General features: G+C 50.5%; 5 protein-coding genes across 5 annotated transcripts; 3 read left to right on the top strand and 2 right to left on the bottom strand.

Moving 5' to 3' along the window:
- Positions 1–108: 108 nt before the first annotated feature.
- Positions 109–2,435, bottom strand: TGAM01_v207485 (hypothetical protein; the record flags this gene model as incomplete). Its single annotated transcript, XM_024550110.1, has 3 exons — positions 109–218; positions 277–1,797; positions 1,913–2,435. The coding sequence occupies 3 exons, from the start codon at positions 2,433–2,435 to the stop codon at positions 109–111; spliced, it is 2,154 nt and encodes a 717-aa protein (XP_024405130.1).
- Positions 2,436–4,632: 2,197 nt separating this feature from the next.
- Positions 4,633–7,267, top strand: TGAM01_v207484 (glycosyl hydrolase family 92; the record flags this gene model as incomplete). Its single annotated transcript, XM_018805518.1, has 5 exons — positions 4,633–4,725; positions 4,813–5,334; positions 5,398–5,877; positions 5,939–6,318; positions 6,370–7,267. 5 exons carry the CDS (start codon positions 4,633–4,635, stop codon positions 7,265–7,267), a joined length of 2,373 nt encoding a protein of 790 aa, XP_018661178.1.
- A 377-nt stretch (positions 7,268–7,644) lies between these two features.
- Positions 7,645–9,463, bottom strand: TGAM01_v207483 (hypothetical protein; the record flags this gene model as incomplete). Its single annotated transcript, XM_018805517.1, has 3 exons — positions 7,645–8,082; positions 8,145–9,315; positions 9,372–9,463. 3 exons carry the CDS (start codon positions 9,461–9,463, stop codon positions 7,645–7,647), a joined length of 1,701 nt encoding a protein of 566 aa, XP_018661177.1.
- Positions 9,464–9,889: 426 nt separating this feature from the next.
- Positions 9,890–19,779, top strand: TGAM01_v207482 (hypothetical protein; the record flags this gene model as incomplete). Its single annotated transcript, XM_018805516.2, has 2 exons — positions 9,890–9,892; positions 10,021–19,779. The coding sequence occupies 2 exons, from the start codon at positions 9,890–9,892 to the stop codon at positions 19,777–19,779; spliced, it is 9,762 nt and encodes a 3,253-aa protein (XP_018661176.1).
- A 1,793-nt stretch (positions 19,780–21,572) lies between these two features.
- On the top strand, positions 21,573–24,455 carry TGAM01_v207481 (elongation factor 2; the record flags this gene model as incomplete). Its single annotated transcript, XM_018805515.1, has 3 exons — positions 21,573–21,580; positions 21,870–24,378; positions 24,438–24,455. 3 exons carry the CDS (start codon positions 21,573–21,575, stop codon positions 24,453–24,455), a joined length of 2,535 nt encoding a protein of 844 aa, XP_018661175.1.
- Positions 24,456–25,174: the final 719 nt, after the last annotated feature.

The following is a 25,174-nucleotide window of genomic DNA, read 5'->3' as shown; positions in this document are numbered from 1 at the left end:
TCTATATCGCAGAAGAACAGAACAGTGATAGTAAGACTGATAGATAAGAAAAGGAAATAAAAATTTATGCGTCATGTCGTAGTCTCATATCTCATGGGTATTGTTTTTTTAGGCCGAAGGGTAAGGGAGGAGAAGGTGCGAGCAAAAAGCTAGTTCGAGGGAACGGGAGTCGGCGGGAGAGAATTGTGAGCCTTTTTGGCGGGTTTCGATATTATCGACTGTGATCTGGTTAGACAAAAGGGCTTGGAAAGTTGATATGTTGGGGTGAAAACTTACAATCAAGATCAAGGTTCTTAAAGTACTCTGTAATGTCCGGGTCTCTATCCTGGACCGTCAACTTTCCCTCTTCGCTTCGCATTGTCTGGGGTAATGCTTTGCGAATAGACAATAGCATTTTCAGCAGCCCGGCCAAGTTTCCGCCCTGCTGAGTGAAAACGCTTGGGTCGCGCTCAAGGGGCCAGCCTGGGCGGAGATGGTCCTGCTCCCAAGCCTTGAAGGCCCAGGTTGACTTTTCCACACAGTTGAGGAAGATTAAGGCGGTCAGATAGATCTTGAAGCCGACCTTTGTTTTGCTATCAGTGAGAAGCCTATCCATGTGGTTCAGCAGGCTCTTGGAAGTGCTATTAGCTTTTCGTTCGGCCGCAGCATTGAGTTGCATGCAAATCATGGTGTAGATATCGGCGTCGTTTTCGTTTTGCGCTTCTTTGATCCATCTCGGCTCTTCTCCTTCGGCGCTGGGCTTCTCCAGGATAGTCCATTGCCTTTCGCGATCAATGCTCTCCACAAGGCCCCAAAGCTCCAAAGCCTTCTTGAGAAGATCGTCTTCTTCCTTTGAGAGCTGGTGGTATGCAGCTTCGAGCGTCACTTTCATAAATTTCGACGGCTCGCGCTCAATAAATGTGGACAGCACATCTCGCATGTATGCCTCGGCTTTGGCTGGGATATCTTCCGAGTCCTGGTCAATCATAATGACTTGGTGAAAGGGCTCTTTGTTTCCACGAGCCTCTGCCTGAGTTTCGTTTGGCTCCAATGGATACACCAGGGCTCCAAACACAATCTTCTTTCCCGCTTCAGGAAAGTGTGATACTTCAATCACGCTCCCATCGTTGGTAAGCTTGAGTTGGTCCTTGATGAGGTTAATGCGGTTTTGGGAGAGGACAACCTGAACACCAGCGGCATACAGGTCGAGCTGTTCGTGCAGTCGAGTGCGGACACAGCCAGTCCTCCAGACACGAGGTGCCAAGACTTTGCGGCAGGTATCGCATGGAGTCCCCTTGCCACAATTCTTTCTCAAAATCCGGCATCTTATACAAGCACCTATCTTACGTACTTCTTGGACTTCTTTCCGCCTAGCAGGAGTAAATCTCGACCGTGCATGGCGGGCTCTGCCGTTGATTAATCCGTCACTCGTATCCATTCGGACACCGCCACGACTCATAAGCGGTAGCGCTGGAGAACTTTCTGTGAGGAGCGGGATCGGGGCAGTGGTGGTCAAGTATGTCATCTCGCCCCACGGCTGGGAAACGCTCGTATCGGGTAGGGAGACGGGTAAAGGGGCGGTTGGCATTGGGTCGATGGGCGCTTGTGGCTCTACGGTTGGAGGAGACGAGGTCGGCGGGATGTCAGTATGGACAAGCTGGGGGTCGAGAAACGAAGGGTTCAAGCGAGCCGTGGCGGCAACGGCAACGGAGATGTTGGAAGCATCTGGCAGCACATCGCTAGGGGGGAGCAAAGCCTGGAGGCGTTCTTCCGGTGAGAGCTCAGAAGTCGGTGACGCTACTTGCACAGCAACGGTGCCTGCAGAAAACAAGAATTAGTTAGCTAAGCTGCTGCGATTTTTTTTTTTTTAAAAAAAAAAAAATAGAATGGAAACAAACAAAAACAGCAACCTGGAGAGGCAATTGATGCTTACTCTTCTCTTTCTTGACGCTGGTGCTTGTCTGAGGGCGGCTCTCATAAGCTTGGGGAGGGTTCTCCAGCGTAAACTGCTCCTGCAGCTCCAGGCGATCGGTCACGAATCCACCGCCATTGGCCGGATTGGCAGCGTCTGGTGCCTTCTGGCCTCGACTGTTCTCGTTAAGATCGACCTGGCGCGATGCCTCGGCCAGTGTCTCGAGAGCACTCCATCCTCCCTGTGGCGGCGCAAGCTGGGCGGACGGCTGGCCATTGACATTGACGGAGACCCCGCCGTGAGGCTGCCGTTCAACAGCTGCTCGGGCCGTGATGCCGTGGAGCTCGAGACACGCCCGCATGCGGTCGGAATCGGAGATGGCCGGGCATTTCTTGGTGATGTGCGTCGTCAGGCTGTCGATGCGGCCCTTGGGAAAGTTCTCGCCGCACTGCTTGCAGGTGTGCGGATAGCGGTTGCTGTTGTCGTTGAGCTTTGGCCCGCGCACAAAGTACTCGAGGATGAGGGGGTTCGGCTTGCGACCCATTGCGCAGGGCTGGCGGTTCGATTCGATGCAATTGGAGACGCTCGGCTCGGCGCAGAAGGGCCTGGGCGTCTCGATGGCGGCCGTTTGGCGGTCGGTGGTGATGCTGTTGCCGGCGGGTGGCAGAAAAGGCGGAACACAAGCAGCGCTGCGGTTCTGACGTGGGCCTCGTGGATTCTGCCCGCGTTATCGACAAAATATTTCCAGACCGCCTGTCGGTGGCAAAGCGGTATGCAGAAAAAAAAAGAGGGCCTGCAGGGAGATTATGCACACAAAGATGGACAACAGGAGCAGACAGTGGCTGCAGATGTCAGGCGGTGAAAGTGTGCGTATATTTCTGTGTCCCTCCATTTTTGTGCGGGCTTGCTGAGGTAAGCTGTCGGCGCCATGTTAATCCGCGGGAGATCAAATTCCCCGATTCAGAGATACACACTGGACGAACCCCACCATCTCCAATGTTCAAAGAGACTGTGATAATGAATGAGTGATACTAGAGGTCAACATGCAACTCTGACGGGAGTATAAGATTCTACCGCTTAGAAACGAAGCTCCGATTCCTAACATTTCGCAATGTGTAAGCATCGGAGTTCGGCAAATTCTCAACCCCCTGTAAGTGCTGCCACATGTATGTCAAGTCACGCTGCTCAGGGCAAGGCAATACTGTGACTTTGCTATGCAACATCAGCACACCCATATATGGCTGTTGGCTCTGCTCCTTTGTTCTCGCCTGCACGTGGCTTGGAGTGATAAGATGGCACAGTAACATGACAATGAAGCTCTATCTGTGTTGCTACCCCGCATTGTGATCTAGTTCATCCGATGTTGTTTCGCTCTGGAAGCTCGCCTTAGTAAGATGGTCTTATGCCAACCTCAAAGGTATCTTTGCATGTGAATGCTCTGGGCGATACAATAGATATGCCATATCAAACTTTCCCTTATACCTATACGTAGACGATAAGTGTCCATCACATGTAAACACCGTAGCTGCACATGAATCCACTCTCGATAACCCGAGATGCTGCGTTCCTGGGACTAACTTGTTTGGGTCTGCGCCACGAGATGCAAGTGCCTCGAGCCTAGAACGCCTCTCCCGGCCTGCGACCCCGCAGAGAAGAGAGTCTGCCCAAATACACCCTACAAGAAGACTGAAAACCTGTTCATTACATGCCGTGTCTGGTTACTTTGAGTTGATTAATCTATGACTCAAGCCAGTTACTAGGGTTCTTGGTCGGTTGTCTATTTAATAGTTTCTCCATAAGCCTATATGAAAGAAGCTTAATGTAGAAGGCCCTCTTTACACCACTTATAGGCTAATACGGCATCTCCACAAATGGTAGGTGCTCAAGCAGATGCTATACAGTAAAAAGTTGTTAGTCGACGTTGCATCTCTTGTATTGCTGTGAACCAAGACTACTAGCTCTAGGTGCCGTACGCCTCAAGACGAGGTCTAGCCCACGTCCGTGATCCTGCCGCTTCTGGCTGCAAGTCATGCGACACGTCTTCATTTATTGACTTCTTTCATCCAAAATGGCGCGTGCTCTTTCAACAATCCTCGTCGGCTGAACAGGCGCGAGACACGGCCGAAGTGGGCATGTTTAATTATGACTTTCACCAACTTGTAAGACATGTCATTACGGAGAGACAGCGCCGGCCCCAAGACTCGGCACTGTTTATTCCGGCCTGTCCCCCCTCGCTTCTGCAACAAGAGAAAAAAGCGCGATTTGTGCTCGTCCGAACGATATCGCAAGATCGAGTTACTAATATGATAACAGTACTGCTTGATATTGTGCCACTTCGGCACTTGAACGGCCGTCCCCTCACAGATCTCGACGGACCCTCCAATTTGGACGTCTTGCCTATTTGGGCATTATGCAGGGCTCTTAGCCACTCAGGTGGCATGCGCATCCCACGTTGTCTCTCAGGCGCCGCCCACTCATGATCAACTCCCAGGAACGTGATTCTATGTGTACCTAGTGTTCAGTGCATGCAAGGAACTCTTGTTGCTGCTTTTCTCTTTGTGCGGAGCATGCATATTGCGGCGTTTGCTTTCCGCCTTGGCATTCTAAATAGCGAGAGGAGGGGGTGAGAGATGCTATGGCTCGAGAATTGCATATAAGTCTACTGTAATGTACGGCGTCGACGGCTGTTCTCCTCCAGCATGCTCATTGTATCTATTGGGCTGTGCATATTTATAATCATAATGTACTCTACATTAATATTATTGCCTTTGATCGCGTTAGCCAACTCGGCTGCGCTTCCTCCCGTTGATCTAGCCAGCTATGTCTTGACCAGTGTAAGTGAATTGTCCAAGTCTTGTATAGCATCAGTTTACTCATGTCTACTACGCTTCGAACATTAAACTGACGCTTTATATGACTAGACGGGAGAAACAAATGGCGGAAACACTTTCCCGGGCGTTTCTCGACCACTGGGCATGGTCAAGCTTGGCCCTGATCTTTACTCTGGCACAGACGCCTACTCTGGGTATCTTGCAAACGGCAACTTCACGGGCTTCACCATGCTTCATGAAAGCGGCACTGGAGGCGCTCCCAAATACGGCGTCGTCTCTCAGATGCCCGTGGTCGGAACGGTAAACAACCCCCTTAGCGACGCCATCAACGATACGCGCGCCGCGCCTGATTATACCGAGATTGGCTACTACAAAGCAAGTCTTGGTTCTGGTACTGTCTTGGAAATGGCCGCCACCAACAAAGCGGGCATGTTTCAGTACACATTCCCTAGTGTCAACAAAGATCTCAATGTCCTTGTTGACGTGTCTCACGTCTTGTCGTCTTATCGGGGCCAAGGCCTAGAACAGCACTTCTTGGGAGGTAGTATCAATGTCAAAGAAGATACTGATGCCGGGTATTACTATTATACTGGATCAGGAACTTATAACAATGTGAGTCATGATCCCGCCTATCCATTTTTTTGGAAATCTGAAGAGTACTAAGATTAATTTTAGGGATGGAACAGAGCTGGTCCTTGGACAGTCTATTTCTGTGGATATTTCGACGCCCCAGCTTCTTTCAAAACATTTATTGGAACGAGCCTAAACACATCAACTCTGGCTGCATTTTCAAACGAGGAGACCAGCTATAGCTCCCAGACTGCGAGACTGGGTGCGCTCTTCACATTTCAGCAAACCTCTGTGACTTCCAGAGTCGGAGTTTCATTCATCTCAGAGTCCCAAGCATGCGCCAATGTGAACGCAGAGATTCCCAAGGGCGCCAGTCTTGCGACTGTGCGCCAGGGAACTCGAGATGCTTGGAACACACAGGTTTTGTCAAAAGTGACAACCACTGAGACCAATGTCACGAAGCTGAACCAGCTTTATTCAGCGCTTTATTTCATGCATTTGCTCCCAACGAACAAGACGGGCGAAAACCCTCTCTGGAGCTCTGGCGAACCCTACTACGATGATATCTTCACTTTCTGGGACACAGTAAGTCTGAAAGCTATTGATTGTTCGATCATATGCGGTATACTAACAAACATCTCAACAGCACCGCTGCACAACCTCTCTGCTTCACATCCTTCAACCAGTGTTTTATGAAGAGCTCCTGAGATCCATGATTGACATATACCGCAATGAAGGTTACACCTCCGATGCTCGTTCCTCGTTTTCGAACGGTGCCGTCCAAGGAGGCTCAAACAGCGATAACGTCTTCGCTGATGCCTATGTCAAGGGTGTGCGCGGCAAGGTTGACTGGGAGGGCGCCTATGCTTCCATGGTGAAGAATGCTGAAGTCGTGCCGGCCAATAACAACGATCCTCGCGATCCTACGGGCTCAACTAAAGAAGGACGAAGCGCTCTGCCGGATTGGCTGCAGTATGGCTACATCACGCCTCGCTTTGGAAGATCTGTGAGCCGAGCCGTTGAATAGTACGTGTTCCACATCCTGTTTTATCTTCATTTAACCTAACATTTATGCAGCGCCGTCAACGATTTCTCGCTGGCAACTGTTGCCAACGGTCTTGGTCTCCAAAACGACTTCAAAAAGTATCTCAACAGATCTCACAACTGGCGCAACCACTGGAACACCAACATGACCGCCCTCGGCTTCTCTGGCTTCCTCGGCCCGAGAAACACCAGTGGCTTCATCGCCCAAAATCCCATTTCCTGCGGCGGCTGCTACTGGGCAGACCTGTACTACCAGGCTCTTCCCTGGGAATACTCCTTCAACGCTCACCATGACCTGGGAACCCTCGTCGACTACTGCGGCGGAGCAGACACATTCGTCAAGCGCCTTGAGATGACTTTCCAGCCCGGCATTTACTCCGGCAACAGCGCCTTTGGCAGCACAATCTTCAATCCTGGCAACGAACCCAGTTTCGCCACCCCTTATCTGTACAATTATGTCAACAGACAGGACCTTTCCGTCCTGAGAAGCCGCTTCATCGCCAAATCGTACTATGCCCCAACGCCAGGCGGCCTTCCTGGTAACAGTGACGCCGGAGCTATGGAGTCTTGGCTCTTGTGGAGTATGATTGGCCTATTCCCCGTAACTGGTCAAACCACTTTCCTCATCGGATCTCCCTGGTTCACAGACCTGACCATCTCTTTGGGGGGCGGCAAGAAGCTCAAGATCACCACCACTGGCGGCAGCGAGAACGTCTACTACGTCCAGTCGCTCAAAGTCAACGGCCGCCCGTGGAACAAGAGCTGGGTGAGCTGGTATGATATTTTTGCTCATGGAGGAAGCCTCGATTTTGTGCTTGGCAGCACACCGAGTAACTGGACGACTGGTCCATTGCCGCCCAGTCCGGGGAGTGTGAGTGCAGCTGACGCGAAGCAGCTGTTGATTGACATGTCTAAGGGAGCCAGCTCTTGATCTGGATACATGAGGAAGTAAAAAAGGTAAAAAAATAAAACAAGATGTAAATAGTAGTATATAGTATATTTGTTAAAAAGTAATAAAGTGCTTCAACAAGTGCAACTCCTGTCCATTTGCTCGCTGGCAGCACAATCGTGTCAAAATTGGAAAAAGATAAAAAGGAAAACAAGATTGCCAATTGAAACGAATAGGCAGCCGTATGTAAGTGGTATATTCCGCATACATCAATAAAAAAAATCTGGTATTTTCCCTCTTCCTAATTTCCAGTCACCCAAAGAACGCCTCGCTATGCCTGTCTGACTAAGTGGAGTAGGCATATAGATCTGAAATCCTTCTAGCAGCTTTCCATAACAATCAAGTGAATAAACGCCTGCTTATTTGTTATCAGCGCCCCAAACGTTCCGGAACTCGTCGGAGTCTGATATTTGGTAGCTGGATACACTCTCTCGTGCGTCGTTACGTTCTGTAGAGGCCCACGGCCCCTGCTCTTCGGCGGCTGGGGTGTGGCTGCCATCGTAGCCCTGTGCAGCTCTGGCATTGTCTTGGTCTTCGTGGTCGGAAATTACATCAGATGGTTTGGGATCCGGGTGCTTTACAACCTTCTTCGGCTTCTTCTTCTTCTTAATAACAACCACTGGCGGCTCTTGTTGCTCTGACTCAGTTTGTTTGCCTTTTTGCTGTGATGACTCGGCTGCGTCGTTGCCGGTTGGGACGCTGTTGTATGTATGAGAGTTGAGAATTCTGGTCTCTGAGCTGCTTGCCCAGGATGCATAACGTTCCCTGAGCGGTTCGCTTGCCGTGATGACGGGGTACTATTGTCATTGTCAGCGGATGTTAGACAAATATTTACGACGAAAAAAGATCAACGACTTACATTCCAATCCCCATACTCCAGTGCTCGGGCCTTGTCATATAGGCGCTCATCATCAGCATCAATTTCCGGCTCGTCAAATGTTCCATGGGTATTCTCGTTGAGTTGATCGGGGCGAGTAGAGCTGGATGACCCATTGTCATTACCCAGCAATGGCGCTGTCGCATTCACCTCTCCTGGCTTTGGAATCCAATATTTGCCTTTGCCTCCACGTTCATATCGCATGCCTTCCTTCAGTCTAGCATATCTTGAGCTAGAATCTTCGTGCGCAATGACCCTATCGCCAGAATCAAATGTCCGGTAGCCGTATTTGTCTCCTCTGAATGTCTCTTTCGAATCTTCAATGAGATCTCTGACACCAAATGCATCGCGGAAAGCAAAGTTGAGCGGCATGCGAGCCGACTGAATCCTATTATCGGCAAAGTCGTGCCAAGAAAAGGCATACCAGTGGGCAACAGCAAAAATCGGCATCTCCACGCAGATGAGGGCGTCTTGGATGGCCGCTGCCAAGTTGTCACGTGTGTAACCCTGAACGTCATCGGGGATAGCTCCAAGCCAGACAAGAATCGACAGGAAAAACCCCTGCCAATATGATGCAAAAATGATGAGTTTGATGCACAAGAATTTGGGGACGGGTCGGAATGGCACCAAATCTTTGTGCATGCAAACCCAAAACAGCCCGAGCGAGTACAGGCTGACTGTGACACTAATGTTGTAGATTATGCCGCTCCAAAAGTAGCCAGATTTAGCCCCGATATATCCTTCCTGGTAGGTGCCTGTGGCCTTCATGATGATAGCAGCGAGAGCGAGGATGGGTTTAAGCCATGCATACTGAAGAATGCCCCGCTTGATGGCGAGGAATGTGTACGGGTCTGAGATGTCGACTTTGGATAGCACATGGTTCATGGGCCATAGATGGTGGACGGGAGCCCGACCGTGGGGCATAATGATGGCCGACCGCTCTCCACCCAAGTAGTTGATCAGAAGTTGGAAAAAGGTATATATCGTAAATGCTTCATAAATGTCGCGAACAGGGTCTAAAAACGAAGCAGCTCTTAATGAGACCATGCTTGTGAATGATGCGATCGAGTATATCGGGACCATCAGCAGGATGCGGACGACATAGCGCTGGAGCAGCGGCTTGCGATAGTTCTTTGCTTGTAGCCATATCGAGCTGCCACGGCACTGGTTAGAACGCTTCACAGTCGGCGGGACGGAAATACGGCTTACATCGCTGATACCACCGTTGCTGACAGAGCTGCAACACCCGCGACCACAGTGGTGGCGGTGGTGAACTTCTGGCCGGTGCCCAGGTCAGGCATGATGGCGACGCGACTCCCTGAGGGAGATTAGATACGAGGAGAGTCTGGGCAGCGCAGAGAATGGTTCGTTTATGTCATCGCTGAGCCCTGCATGCGGTCTTCTTCAAATCAAGGGAGTTTGCGGCTTAACCAAAGCTCTCGGGGCGACGAGGATGGTCTCGTGGCCAAAACAACGATGGAGGAAAAAAAGAGGTAAAAGTATGACGAAGCTCACAAGATCAGATCTATCTAGTAGCAGGAGGTTGCTGAGGTCTGGTGCTCCTTGGCTCCCAAAGGGATTCGCGGCCGGAGCTTGGACCCCGGGGGAGGTACCCGCTCACCCGCGCTCGGCGCGGAAATACTTTCAGATGATGTACAAAGCATGCCTTGCTGCTGCATAAAGCTCCACTGGAGCTAGCGGATCGTGGCGAATGGAGGCTGCTGAAAATGGTAATTTAGCGGATAGCTCTAGCGCTCCTAGGGGGTGGACGTCAATCCCGAAGCCCCCAGCTGTGGAAGTGCTTCTATTCGTCTCTTCATCCAACACCAACATCTGCTCGCACACCTTCGCCTTCTAGACGCCGCGGCTTCAGAGACATGCAGAGGAGGATCGACCGGCCCCTCCAACGATAACCCCCGTCAATCAGAGAGCTGCGGCTACGAACAATGATATTGGGTCTCTGCTGGGCGTGGGGAAGCTCGATCGCGAAGCTCTCGTCGAGATGGATCGGCTGCTGAGCGTAACCGACGCAGATACACAACCCCAGGTGACGCCGGGTTTCAACTTTGAGTTTCTAATCTTTCTAATCGTTTCCGCAATCCTCGCCATATTCTTCCTGCTCTACTTTAACCGACTGTTTGGCTCTGTTGTGTCGTATGTGATTCGGACTTGGACATGGCATCAATACCACATATATCTCGACATAAAAGCGCTTCAAGTATCGCTTTTGGCGGGTCGAGTTTTTTTTACGGGCCTGCGATACCACGGCGCGAACGAAACCTTCTGTATTCAACATGGAGACATTACCTGGAGATACTGGCTGCGCCGAGTCAGACAGGCAGACATATTCGCGTCGGCTGGGGAAGGGGAGGCCTTGGAATCGGAAAGACAGAAAAATGCGGCGTTGCCATGTCGGATAAACCTGAATCTTGTTGGTTTGGAGTGGTTTGTCTACAACCGCAGTCCAGCATATGATTCTGTCCTTGCCGGTATCATCGATCCAACTTCATCAGGCTCAAGCTCGAGCGTTGGGGGACCGGATGAGAAGGGAGACACAGGGCTACGATCACGGAAGACGAACCAGGAAGATTCATCCGACCGAGACCGAGACTATACCCCCCACGAAAAGAGCAATAGAGCATTGAATGGAAACGGGAAGCCTGAGATAGGGAGTCGACCTAGCACTGGCTACAAAAGCAAGAGCAGCGATGAGGCTGCAGACAATGACATTTCAGAGCTGCCTTTCATCCTCAAACTATTTCCCATCCAGATCGAATGCCAGAAAGCTGCAGCAGTGTTTGGAAATGACAACACCAAAGCAATCCTCATCGTGAAAGCCGATTCCCTTTCTGGAGACGTCGATGCTTTAGAGACAAAGACTGTGGATCAATACAGACAGACATTCAAGATCGAACTGGAGCATCCTGTGGTGGAAATGCTGGATAACCCGGACTATAAGGAGGACCAGGCCACACGAGCCACAAGGGAGCGAGAGAACGTTCCCCAAGATTCACAGCAAGCTCCGAGGAAGTCATACTTCCGCCAACATAGACGCAAGGCACTGAGCTCCTTGCGAAATCTGGTACCTTATTGGCGAAGATCTGTGGAGTCGTTTTCAAGTGACGCTCGGGCTGGAGGGGGTGCTGTGCCAGTCCAAGTTCCTGGAGCTGTCCAATGGCAAGGCTTGTCACGGTATCTCGATGATCAGGATATAGATGATAAAACTCGCTGGTCGTCTGTTGAGTATGCTGCAGTCTCAACCGTTCTCGATAGCCCGGCCTGCCATTTGACTGTATATTGGGATGCCGTCAGCAAAGTAACCGAAGATGCTCATCGCCAGAGACAAATGAACCCATCTTTGAATATCAATGGGTCAGAGCCACCAGCTTGGGGAGTACAATTATCGGTGAAGGGAGGGACTATGAACTACGGGCCATGGGCCGATCGGCAAAGGGCTGATTTACAACGTGTTTTTGTGCCTTCGCTCTCCAAGGATGGCACCGCCACTGGACCGCTTCCCGTTGGAGCATGGAGAGTGCCTACACTTTTTGACTTGCTAGTAGAACTAGACGACACAGTTACGCTTCGCATTCCCATAAGGGAGGAGTCTAAAAACTGGCGTTGGCGTGGTAAAGAGCCGCCACTAATCAAGCAAGAATCCACGACTACTCGCAATGCACGCAAGCATCGGGCTAGGGGTAAGAAAAATTCAAAGAGCGAAGCGGTCCAGCTTCGCCAGTCCGGTTGGCTTGAGTTCAAGCTTCCTCAAAACTCGACCATCAGATATTATATGGACATGGTGGCCAGTCCAAGTGGCTATAAAAACAAGCTAGCGGTTCAGATGCCGAGCACTGAGCTACGAAGCAGCATCAACCATGATGTACTCTGGCGATCTGGCCCTCAGCAGATTTCCTGCGATCTTTCAAACCCGCTCTCATGGAATACGCTGCGCAATTGGAATTTCAACATAGCATGCGATGGAATGGACTTGTTTCTCCTGAGGGATCATATCTTCTTGATCGTTGACTTGGTGGATGACTGGGCAGCAGGCCCCCCTGCCGAGTATCTTGTGTTCACGCCCTTTTTATACCATCTCCATCTCAATTTGCGGAATGTGAAAATCTATCTCAACGTCAACGACGAGAATATCATCGATAAACCAACTGACATGGATGAAAACACGTTTCTTATACTCTCTAGCCCGGAATTGAAAGCCGAAACCTGCATACCTCTTGACACTTTCCGACCAAGCAAGAACAGTATTCCTTTTGATATACGAACTGAAACTCTTGACTTGGCACTGCATGCTTCCGAGTCAAATACGCAGGCGACGTTTCTGAAATCCAAAGAACTGGGACATATTGAAGGCTTGGCAGTCGCTGGAAATTATCAATACAATGCAACTACCTCTCCTGCTAACATAGATACTCTCGACTTAAATATCCATGCCCAATCACCTTCCGTTTACCTCTACGGCTTTGTTGTTCGGTACTTTATGCTACTCAAAGACAACTATTTCGGCGAATTTGTACATTTCAGAACTCAAGAGGAATATCAGGAGCAAATACAAGCGAAGGCGCAGAATCCAGATGCTGAGCCGGCTCTTCGCCCCCCTACCAAGAAATCCAATGACCTTGACGTAATCTTGGCCATCAAACTGGACGACCCTCGCCTCTTGATTCCTACTAATATTTACTCCTCAAAGTGCTATCTTCAGGGTGAATTGGCCTCTTTATCCCTGGACTTGCGTTTTACAAATTACTATATGGATATGGAACTTGATCTAAGTCCATTATCGCTGTCTTTGGGCAGCTCAGAGAGCAATCTGGATTCTCCCAGTGTATCAACTGCTGATACGCAACTATTTGTCGATGGCGTTCGAGTATTTGGCCACCGAACGTTCGGCCTGCCTCCATCAGAGCCAACATACCTTTGTAACTGGGATGTCGCTGTTGGTGCAGTCGCCGGAGAGTGCACAACTGACTTTGTAGCCGCTTTGACTAAAGCAGGACCAGCATTTGGGTTTACGTTTGATGACGTGGAAAACGCCGTGGTGCCGTATTCCTCGTTAATATTTTACGACGTCACGTTTGTCCGACTTGCTGTCCAGTCGATTCGCCTCTGGATACATGTAGAAGAAAGCGTTTTCTGCTTCTCTACCGATGCTATCGATGTCAATAGCAATGATTGGGCTCGCTCGCACTATTCAAAGCGAGCCAACGTACTCATACCAAACCTTCAGCTATCATGCATAAATGCGGACTCAGCGGCGAGACACAAGTCACGCCCGCAGCATCCGGTTGAAACTCAGGCATACCTCAAAACAGATATTCGGCTTGCCTCCATTGGAAGGAAATTTCATTTCTCCGAAGAACGAAAAATCCAGCAAGACTTAATCTATCGTGAGGATCAACGAACAGACAGAACGCCGTTTCTTCTCCTCCCTGGCACAGGCGGGGATTTAGTTCCCGAACAAGTCGACCCTCCTGCGCAATGCATGCCCCCTCCTCCTCCTCCTCTCGCCGATATTGAGTACGATAAGGCCTCAGTGAGCACACGCTCGCGCAGAGTTACCCGCCAAAGGTCATTTCTCTCCTTTGCTAGCTCTTCGAGCGACGGCAGTATCGGATTCCGCAGTAGCCGCCGCGATATACAAAGGACGCCACAATTTGGAGAAAGCTTGTCGATCAGGTCTGCCGCTATGATGGGCTCTCGCTCTGAGATGGACAGGAGGGAGGCTGCTTCTCCCGGCAGGCGGCCTTCTTTCTACAGCGCTGTGGGCGATTTTTCAGCAAAAGAAAACGGTGAGCAATCTCAAATTGCCTTTTCTAGCCAATATTTCAACCCAAACTTTCCCTTGGAGGGAGTCAGGCCCGATACTAGAGATGCCACTTTCCCACCAATTGATGATGAAGAGTTTGAGTTTTTTAATCGACTGAAGCTGGATTTAAATGATATCCCCCCTATTGATCTTAGTGAAGATCACGCTCAGTCGAGTACTATCATTGAATTTCCCTCAGGAATAAGCGCATTTATCACTCCTGAAGCTATCCGCCATGTAACTATCTTGATGGCGGCCTTGCAACCGACAGACCCTGAAGATGTGCTAGACTCTCTCCAGTCTGGTACTATTACGGACATCTTCAAAGCCCGAAAAGAAGCGCCAATTGAAGGAGAGATGCTTGACTTTATGGTCAAATTACCTAGGATCAACCTACGATTTCTCAATTCGTCGACACTCGATTCGCCAGATCCATCCGAAGAAGAGCTAGATCAATATGACCTAACAATTTCCAAGGTCTCTGTTGTAACGCGAACTACGAAGGAAAAAGGCATTACCGACTCGAGAACTTCTCTGGACTTACGTCTAGGCTCCATTGAAATGTCAGCCTCAGAGCGTCTTTCGTCTGTCCAGAAGCCACAAGCAGCCGTAGTAGTTACAATCGACGGAGTGAGGGTCTCTCTAGGAGCCAAAGAAATCACATATTTTGATGCCGATATTGGCTCAATCGAGGGAAGAACCGCGTCAGGCAAGATCGAGTATTTGGCCTCTTTGATCCACCGCACCGGCAATGTTGCTACCGAGCTGGAGCGACTCTTGACAGAGGTCAACCAGCGTCATTCTACGCATGTCAAATACTTTGTGCTACGCCTGCTGCAGCTGGGAGAGGCAACAAATGATCCTTCATTCCTCATACGGCCTTCGGCTGTTCTCAGATCTGCAAATCAACATTTGAGAACAGTAGATTCTTGGAAAATGATCATACGACTTCGCCAAATCTGGGATACGAAAAACGATTTTGAGAAGTCACATTTGATCCAAGAGTGCTGGGGGGAGTCGCCCACTCTTCCACCTGACGCAGTTCAACGCGTGGTGAGCTCCTTTGAGAAGTGGAGAAACTGGGATTTGGAAAACGTTTCACACACTCTCCTCCTGAAGAAGATCTTTGGCGATATAGGAGCCGATGACCAAGACGACGAAGAAGTATACCCCCTCCTAGGTGCTTGTAAGCTCGGCAGCGTTTGCCTCATCCTAGATCCAGGCCCAAAGCAAAACAGAGTTGGATTTGTCGATCTCAGTGCAAGAGTTGAAAGAAAATTGGGGGATCCCACAACCGCCGTCTTGGGGACAATACCGGTGACTGTTTTGAATATATGCTGTGGCGATGCATTGCTCAACTTGAACTGGGAACTTTGTGTTCTTGCCGATGATGTCTTGCGGCTATACCACAGAGGCCAGAGCCAGGCCCCTACTCACTTTCAGAAGCCGGTTCTGGAGGCCATCAAGCCGACGAAAAAGCCATCAACAGCTTATCATCTTGCTCTTGAGCTCATCAAGGGATCTATCGAACTTGAGACGGTGAATCTAAGCGCAAAGACCCTGGGTGACGGGCTTAAAGCTTCCTTACTCACATTTGATACGAGTGATGGCGCAACTCTCACAAGCTTGATGATAAATTGTGATGCTGTCACTTCCATGCTGCATAGCCATTCGCATCATCTGGGCGTTTCTCAGTTTCGAAGACCGAGTCTATGCGTTTCGCATGAACTAAGAACAGTCGACGAGGTGTCAGCACACAAAGTCAAAGCAACGGCTAGCAGCCAGGGCCTGACGTTTACTGTGAAGCAAGACCCTATCGGTCTCATGGAAGTTCTTGATCTACTCTTTAGAGACGAGATTGCTCAGCTTCATCGCTTGAAAACACAGCTTCCTGATCTGTCAAAGGCAGAATCACAGGCTGAGTCGACTGATCGCCCGTCAAACTTTAGGATTAATATTGCCACATTCATAGATGATTACCAAATCAGGCTTCCCTTGATACCGTCTCTCACATATCAAATCTCTGGCGTCGTCGCGCGGGCGGCATGTGCGGCAGACTCTTCCAAAGAAATCATTTTTGACTTTGACGTCAAAGAAAACTCTCACGAGATGCAAATAAACGTCAAGAATGAGTCTCGCACCATCTCTTGTTTGCAAATACCACCTACAAACGGACGCATTACTATGAGCCAAGGACAGAAGGCAGAGAGTATACTGAATGTGCTCTGCTCGGTTGAAATTATGCGTTTGGACGCATCGTCAATATATAATCTCCTCACAGCGCTAAATCGACCACAAATCTCTACCGCCATCGAAGAGATACAGCTGCAATCTAAAGCCATCCAAGAACATATCGAAGATATCTTTGGAACTAGTGAGCCAAAAGAGGTCGAGAAACCCAGCTCGAATATGGTATACGCTGTTCATCTTACTTTGGAAGGATTACAAATCGCATCTAAGACGGCTTTGAAGTCTGAAGCAGGATCAATGGCGCACGTACTCTTTTTCATGGATAAAGCTTATTTGCGAGCATCTAACCGTCATGAAGTACACGGCCCTATTCTCAAATATCCAGAGATACACTTGAATCTCAGACATGTTGGACTTGACATCCAAAGAGGAACGGAAGACAATATGAGGTCATGTGGTAATTTCGGCGCGAGCTTTACAGTATCTGCTAGCTCAAGTCCTGGAGACGACGGCAAAGATGAATGGTCATTCAATTTCAGGAGCGATGAGTTTGACGTGAATTTATCGCCAAGGTCGACATCCACAGCTGTTGATGTGCTGGGCTATCTAGGGACAAAGATAAAGGACCTGGACACATCGCGAGAATTAGAATACCTAAGGAGACTCAGACAGTCCAAACCACGGATTTCTATTAACGATGATGAGGTCTTACCCGAGTATACGGACATTCTCGACTCTATTCTTGGTTCAGTCGTTTATCGGTTCGAACTACGAAACATTCGTGCTTCTTGGAACGTTGCGGATGATAGCGGACGTCAAGCGAGCAATGAGGAAGATCTAGTACTATCTATCAAGCTAATCGAGTTTGGTACGAGGACCAAGAGATCTGCACGCCTAACCATAGAAGACTTCCAACTACAAACGGTACCACCTGGCCATGACAGAAACTTGAGATCTGTGCACTCGGCGCTTCTTCCCCAAGTTATATTCAACATTGCTTACTTCTCCACGGCGGATGCTCGCCGATTGGCATTCCAAGCCTCGGGCGAATCCTTGGATCTCAGAGTGACATCAGCTTTCATCGTCCCGGCAGCCAACTTGGTTCAATCAATATCGTTATCAGCAAAAAATGTGCAGAAGGCATCAATACAATGGAATAACGAGGCAGCGCAAAGTAATAAGAAACCTGAAAGCGCACCCAAGCCCAAGCCTTCACGAAGCGCCTTTGGCAACAAACGACTTGAGAGCCTGCTCATGGATGCCGATTTTGCGGGCGCGGTTGTTTACGTCTCAAGCGCAAAGTCTGCTCATGATGCTGCGCGGCTTTCACGAAGCGGCCGCCGCCCGTCCCTGGCAGGAAAATATGGCCAGTTCACAACAGATGACTCAGGAAGCGGCGCAGTTTTGCGAAGCCCTGGACTTGCCTGGAAAGCTGAATATCGAGACAATGGCCGAAATGATCCTGCACTATCGGGTGAAGTCAAGATTGATGCTTCAAGCAACATTCTTTACCCATCAGTCGTCCCGCTCATTATGGATATTGTGGCTAGTGTGAAGGAGGTAGTGAGTGGCGATACCGAGAGTGAACCGGCCTCAGAACCGGAGCCGCCAAAGCTGAAACCAGAGAAGTCTGCAGATGAGGATAATATTCTTACTGCAGACCCTAGCGCGGTATTGGGTCGTGTCAAGCTGAACTTGGGCCTGCGTATCTGCAGGCAAGAATTCTCCCTAAGCTGCCAGCCTATAGCTCGCGTTGCCGCTACGACAAGCTTCGAAAGCGTGTACTTTACTCTCAACACAGTTTCTTCACAAGACCACGGAAACTTTTTTGCGATATCCGGCGTTCTTAACAAACCACAAGCTTCGGTACAGCATGTATATTCGAGAGAGTCGACTGCAAGCTTCGAGGTTGACACTGTGACGCTTTCATTCATGAATAGCAAGCACGTCAGCGGCACAAGCGGCGTTTCAGCTATTCTGAGTGTAAGCCCCATGAAGATTTCCATCAACGCCAAGCAGGTACAAGACTTTTTATTGTTTGAAGAAATCTGGTATCCCAAAGACTTGAGAGGTGCAAGCACGACTACACCAGTGCCTAAGCTAGCTACAGAGACATCACAAGGCCACTTGGTTCAAAGATACCAGCAGGTGGCGGCCACGGCAGCTTTCCCGTGGACGGCGACGATATCCATCGCCGCCCTGGACGTCAGCGTTGATATGGGGCAAGCGATAGGCAAATCTGTCTTTGAGATTAGCAAGTTTTGGGTATCGTCTAAGAAGACATCTGACTGGGAGCAGAATCTATGTCTTGGCTTTGACAAGATTGGCATAGACTGTACGGGTCGATTGAGTGGTTTCATTGCTCTACGGCATTTCAAACTACGGACCTCGATCCATTGGCCGAAGCGAGAAAAGGCACTCAACGAAACTCCTCTGATCCAGGCGTCTATTGGTTTCAACGAACTACGTGTCAAGGCGGCGTTTGATTATCAAGCCTTTTTGATTGCAGACATCACGTCCTTGGAATTCTTGATGTACAATGTGAGAGAGGGTAAAGATAGGGAAGGAGACCGCCTCGTGGCATTCTTCGATGGTGATGCTGTGCAGGTATTTGGCACTGCGACTTCAGCCGCCCAAGCCGTCTCACTTTACCAGGCCGTTACAAAGCTAATGCAAGAGAGGCGAGAGAATTTCGAATCGTCGCTCAAGGAGATTGAAAAGTTTATGAGACGCAAGTCTTCAGCGGCGCGCCAATCGATTTCAGCGGCGACGAGGGCTCCCAAGCTTCCGACGGATGATACCATGTCCAAATCCCCAATTTCTCTGGACACAGATGTGGTTGTGACGCTTCGAGCACTCAATCTTGGAGTGTTTCCCAACACATTCTCCGACCATCAGGTATTCAAGATGGAGGCGCTGAATGCATACGCGCGGTTTGCCGCAAGTATCGAGCAACGACGAGTCCATAGCATACTAAGGATGACCCTGGGACAGCTTCGAATCGGATTGGCAGGTGTTAGGAACATTGAAGCGCCCAAGACACTCAGCGAAATGACAGTGGAGGATGTGGTTCAGCGGGCGACGGGATCACGAGGTGGTACTATCCTCAAGGTGCCGCGGGTGGAAGCGGCAATGCAGACTTGGCAGGCGCCAAATAGCAACCACATCGACTACCTATTCAAGAGTGCCTTTGAAGGCAAAGTCGAGGTCGGATGGAACTATTCCCGCATCAGCTACATACGCGGCATGTGGGCAAAGCACAACAAGTCGCTGGAGGAGACATGGGGCCGACAGCTGCCCCTTACGGCAGTCAAGATTACCGGAGTACCAGAAGCCGAGGAAGGGCAGCGAGAAGGCGGCGAGCAGCAGAAGATTACGGCCGAGGTGAATGTGCCACAGTCCAAGTATGAGTATCTCGCTCTGGAGCCCCCTATCATTGAGACGCCACAGCTGCGAGACATGGGCGAGGCGACGCCACCGTTGGAATGGATTGGCCTGCACAGAGAGAGGCTGCCAAACTTGACGCATCAAATTGTCATCGTGTCGCTGTTGGAGTTGGCAGGAGAGGTGGAAGATGCATATTCGCGGATTTTGGGGTCGTCATAAGAGGCGTCAGTGTGAGTCACTCGAGGGCTGAGTAACTTATAAGCGAAGGAGTACGGCGTAACGATCCAGTCTTCTTTTCATCCTTTTCTTCCTGTTTTGGGGCATTTGGCTTTTTCTACCTTTTTCAAAAATTTATGTTTCACCGGCGAGTGACGTGGTGGTATGATAGAATGAGAAGACTCAATATATAGCAATATCAAGACCTAACCAGTGGCTGTTTCGGGCATTATGGAACGAGGTGAGTCAAATGGCCAATCGTGTGGCCGAGAGATTAGGCCCAGGAAGCTCTAACAGAGACCACAAAGCTGCTTGCATGAAGCACCACTAAGAAAGGCCCTGTGGATAAAGTGCTTGCGGTACGTACTGCGACATTTGACCTTGAGGGCAGCTTAGGCGGCGTGAGCAAGCGGCCAATGAGCTCGGCGCGGCTGACAGCATGAGCATGAAGAAATGCAAGAAGCCCACTTTGCGTTGCCCCTCCTTGAGAGCTCCAATTTTTGCTGCGGATCAATAGCAGCAAGTTTTTTTTTTTTTTTCTGTCGTATTGAGAGAATGCAGCAGCAGCTTAATGGGATTATACGATGACAATGCTGTGAAGATGTTACCGGCAGTACTGCTCTATGCTGTTTGTGCTGTTCCATTGATGGCAGCAAGGAGCTTCTATAGCTGCGTTAACTGTGCTGAATAATAGCACCACTACCTTGGAGATACTGTAATCTTGAGCTGTTTGACCAGCAATTGCCACAGTAACAGCTTCAAGCATAGGCCAAATCGCATCCCCTCGTACAGCGTACAGGTACTCGGATATACCTCCAGCTCGCTGATAAGCATTGGGTCCGTGCCGCCTCCCAGCTTCCACTTCCAGCCAGCGATGGCAAATCGAACGACGGGCTTTAGGTTGTATCGCCGTGAGGGCTTCTTGCCCTCCACTTGCAAAGCAGCTCCAACAGAAAATTGCAGGCCAAAAGCGATTTATTGCCCAGCACCTACTAGCGGCTCCAGCTCGTCTCAAACCGCCGCTAGCCCCTAGCCCTCTTCGAGCAGTTCTGGCCAGTCACAGCTGCTCAGCAATGACGCCGGCGCCATCTCTCGGCGTTAGCAGGGCTGGCTCGCAGCGAGTGTGCCCACTAATACACTCCAATCGTTCCATCGTCTGGCGGTGCATGGCCCTCTTTCAAGGGCAGGTCCCCCACTATAATGGCCCTTGATGGCAGAAGAAGAAGAAAAATTCGACATGCTGGTACCTCTGCTGTTTGTGTGATATTTTGCGCGTGCTACCTGTAATTTTTTTCTCAATTATTGGGCCCTCGCTGCCCGGTGGATTCACAGCTGTCCAGTAAAAGCGCCGCCACGGCTGGCCCAACTCAAAGCTGCCCGTGCTAGTCATAGTCATGGCCTCACCCTAAACCTTGTGCGTGCGCCCAAGCCCAAAGCCTGCTCTCTCCGCCCACCACCCGATTTTCGTGGCCCTTTTCTGCGTCCCCCTCCTTGCCATAAAAATCTCCCAGCCCACCCTCTCTCGCTCTCTTTCCCCATCAAAAAATTCTGATAGAGCAGACAGTGAGACCCGTTCTTCGCTGTGTCCTCTTCATAATTTTTTTTTCTGTGTCCGCCAAAAGCACAGAGCCTTGTGCTTACGCAGCAGTTAGCAGCACCTTTAGCCACTTACTTGAGCATAAAGCGCGGGGTCAAATTCTTCAACCCCGCTTTGCCCTTTTTTCGTTTTCTTCTTCCTACACCAACAAACCACACATAGTTTTTTCAGGCAGGCCCCGAGCCTCAATACCGTCAAGATGGTGAAGTAAGTTGTTTTTTTCTGTGATTCCACCTTATCGGCTTTGAGCTTCACCATCCTAGTCTTGTATCCTTTTCTGCTTTACCTTAGTATAGCTATGGCGGGGGGCTGCGATGCTTCTCTTCCTCGAGTGCTTGCATCTATGCCGCTGCTGCCGAAAATTTTTCTTCACACTTTTTCACCTGTTCTCTCTCATATTGCCGTGCCTAGCTCAGATGGGAGCTATCTCTGTGGCCTATCTGGAATTGAGCTTCTACTAGAATCATCTTGCTAACCGACGCCTTCACCATGATAGCTTCACAGTTGACGAGATCCGGCAGTTGATGGACAAGCCCACCAATGTCCGTAACATGTCCGTCATTGCCCACGTCGATCACGGCAAGTCTACCCTGACCGACTCCCTGCTCGCCAAGGCTGGTATCATTTCCACCGCCAAGGCTGGTGACGCCCGAGCCACAGATACTCGTGCCGACGAGCAGGAGCGTGGTATTACCATCAAGTCCACTGCCATCTCTCTGTACGGTCAGCTCGAGGATGAGGAGGATATCAAGGACATTGTCGGCCAGAAGACTGACGGCCGTGATTTCCTGATCAACCTGATCGATTCCCCCGGTCACGTTGATTTCTCATCCGAGGTCACTGCTGCTCTCCGTGTCACTGATGGTGCCCTTGTCGTCGTCGACACCGTCGAGGGTGTCTGCGTCCAGACCGAGACTGTGCTGCGACAGGCCCTTGGTGAGCGCATCAAGCCCGTCATCATCATCAACAAGGTCGACCGTGCTCTTCTCGAGCTTCAGGTCTCCAAGGAGGATCTGTACCAGTCCTTCTCTCGTACCATCGAGTCCGTCAACGTCATCATCTCCACCTACCTCGACAAGTCCCTCGGCGACCTCCAGGTCTACCCCGAGAAGGGTACCATTGCTTTCGGTTCCGGTCTGCACGGCTGGGCTTTCACCGTCCGCCAGTTCGCCATCCGTTACGCCAAGAAGTTTGGTGTTGACAAGGGCAAGATGATGGAGCGTCTCTGGGGTGACAACTACTTCAACCCCCACACCAAGAAGTGGACCAAGAACGGTACCTACGAGGGCAAGCAGCTTGAGCGTGCTTTCAACCAGTTCATTCTGGACCCCATCTTCAAGATCTTCTCTGCTGTTATGAACTTCAAGAACGACGAGATCGCCACCCTGCTTGACAAGCTCCAGCTCAAGCTGACCCCTGATGACCGCTCCAAGGAGGGCAAGCAGCTGCTCAAGGCCGTCATGCGCACTTTCCTGCCCGCTGCCGACTCCCTGCTGGAGATGATGATCCTCCACCTTCCTTCACCCGTCACTGCCCAGCGCTACCGTGTCGAGACCCTGTACGAGGGTCCCATGGACGACGAGGCTGCCATCGGTATCCGTGACTGTGACCCCAATGGTCCCCTCATGCTTTACGTCTCCAAGATGGTTCCCACCTCTGACAAGGGCCGATTCTACGCCTTCGGTCGTGTCTTCTCCGGTAAGGTCCGCTCCGGTCTCAAGGTCCGCATCCAGGGCCCCAACTACACCCCCGGCAAGAAGGACGATCTCTTCGTCAAGGCCATCCAGCGTACTGTCCTGATGATGGGTGGCAAGGTCGAGCCCATTGACGACATGCCTGCCGGTAACATTGTCGGTCTGGTCGGTATCGATCAGTTCCTGCTCAAGTCTGGTACCCTGACCACCAGCGAGTCTGCCCACAACCTCAAGGTCATGAAGTTTTCCGTCTCCCCCGTCGTCCGACGCTCCGTCCAGGTCAAGAACGCCCAGGATCTCCCCAAGCTGGTTGAAGGTCTTAAGCGTCTGTCCAAGTCCGACCCTTGCGTTCTTACCTACACTTCCGAGTCTGGTGAGCACGTCGTTGCCGGTGCCGGTGAGCTCCACCTCGAGATTTGCTTGAACGATCTCGAGAACGACCACGCTGGTGTTCCCCTCATCATTTCCGACCCCGTCGTCCAGTACCGTGAGACTGTCACGGGCAAGTCCAGCATCACCGCTCTGTCCAAGTCCCCCAACAAGCACAACCGTCTGTACATGGTTGCCGAGCCCATTGACGAGGAGCTGTCCCTGGCCATTGAGGCTGGCAAGGTCAGCCCCCGTGATGATTTCAAGGCTCGTGCCCGTGTTCTGGCTGATGATTTCGGCTGGGATGTCACCGACGCCCGTAAGATCTGGACCTTCGGTCCCGATGGCACTGGTGCCAACTTGCTGGTTGACCAGACCAAGGCCGTCCAGTACCTCAACGAAATCAAGGACTCCGTCGTCTCTGGTTTCCAGTGGGCTTCCCGTGAGGGTCCCATTGCTGAGGAGCCCATGCGCTCCATCCGCTTCAACGTCCTTGATGTTACTCTGCACGCTGATGCTATCCACCGTGGTGGTGGCCAGATCATCCCCACTGCTCGTCGTGTCCTGTACGCCTCTGCTCTGCTGGCTGAGCCTGCTCTGCTTGAGCCCGTCTACCTGGTCGAGATTCAGGTCCCTGAGCAGGCCATGGGTGGTGTCTACGGTGTCCTGACCCGTCGTCGTGGTCACGTCTTCAACGAGGAGCAGCGTCCTGGTACTCCTCTCTTCAACATCAAGGCCTACCTGCCCGTCCTGGAGTCCTTCGGCTTCAACGGTGACCTGCGCCAGGCCACCTCCGGCCAGGCTTTCCCCCAGTCTGTCTTCTCTCACTGGCAGGTCCTGCCCGGTGGCTCTCCTCTCGATGCCACCTCCAAGGTCGGCACCATCGTTACTGAGATGCGTAAGCGCAAGGGTATCAAGGTTGAGGTTCCCGGTGTCGAGAACGTAAGTTACAAATCACTCTACTCACTTTCTTTCATGCATGATGCTAATATTTCTTCTAGTACTATGACAAGCTGTAAACGGCTCCCTTATTTGCTGATAGAACTACCATTCGTGTCAAAATGGGCACAATGTGTCAACCGGCTTCTAGCGAAAACTGAAGTCCACTACTTCTATACCAAGGGGCATGCCGCCTCACTGATTTAAGGAGGTAGATGAGGAGATTTACGGTTGAATGACAAAGAAAAAAAATACCACCCCGTTAAAGAAAAAAAAGGGATTACGTGTGGATCACTAGGATGAGGCCATAATCAAGGGAAGCTTCACTAGGCAGCTTTTCATGCATGTAGTTGTGCACCGGTGGAGTTGAATGAAATTTATGAATGTTCAAGAAACAGACAAATCGGTTATTGATATGCGTGCTCGTGATGAACTAAGAAGCTGTCCTCTTTTTTCTACGGACTTGAGTATTTCTTATCCTTTGGGACACGATCTCTAAAATTAATCAAGGTAGATCGAGGTTGCAGTCGAGCCATGCGAGCTTCTAGAAGTCTGGTTAAGCTTCATGAACAGCGGGTGAATACCATTATAATGGAATTGCAATGTTGATAATGACAATGAGAATTGTAGATGCTGTATTGGCAATCAGCTACCTAGGTACCCAATAACAAACAATCCTGTTTATCAGTAAATTGCCCGCTAAACAAAAGCTACGCAGATCGATCTCTGTATCAGATGGTGCATCAATCTATCAATCTATCAAAAAGCTCCAGCGCTGCCGAGCTGACAAGTCCCCACT

Source organism: Trichoderma gamsii, assembly GCF_001481775.2.
Source record: "Trichoderma gamsii strain T6085 chromosome Unknown Scaffold_28.2, whole genome shotgun sequence".
NCBI lineage: Eukaryota > Fungi > Ascomycota > Sordariomycetes > Hypocreales > Hypocreaceae > Trichoderma > Trichoderma gamsii.
This window is presented reverse-complemented; position numbering and strand designations above follow the sequence as displayed.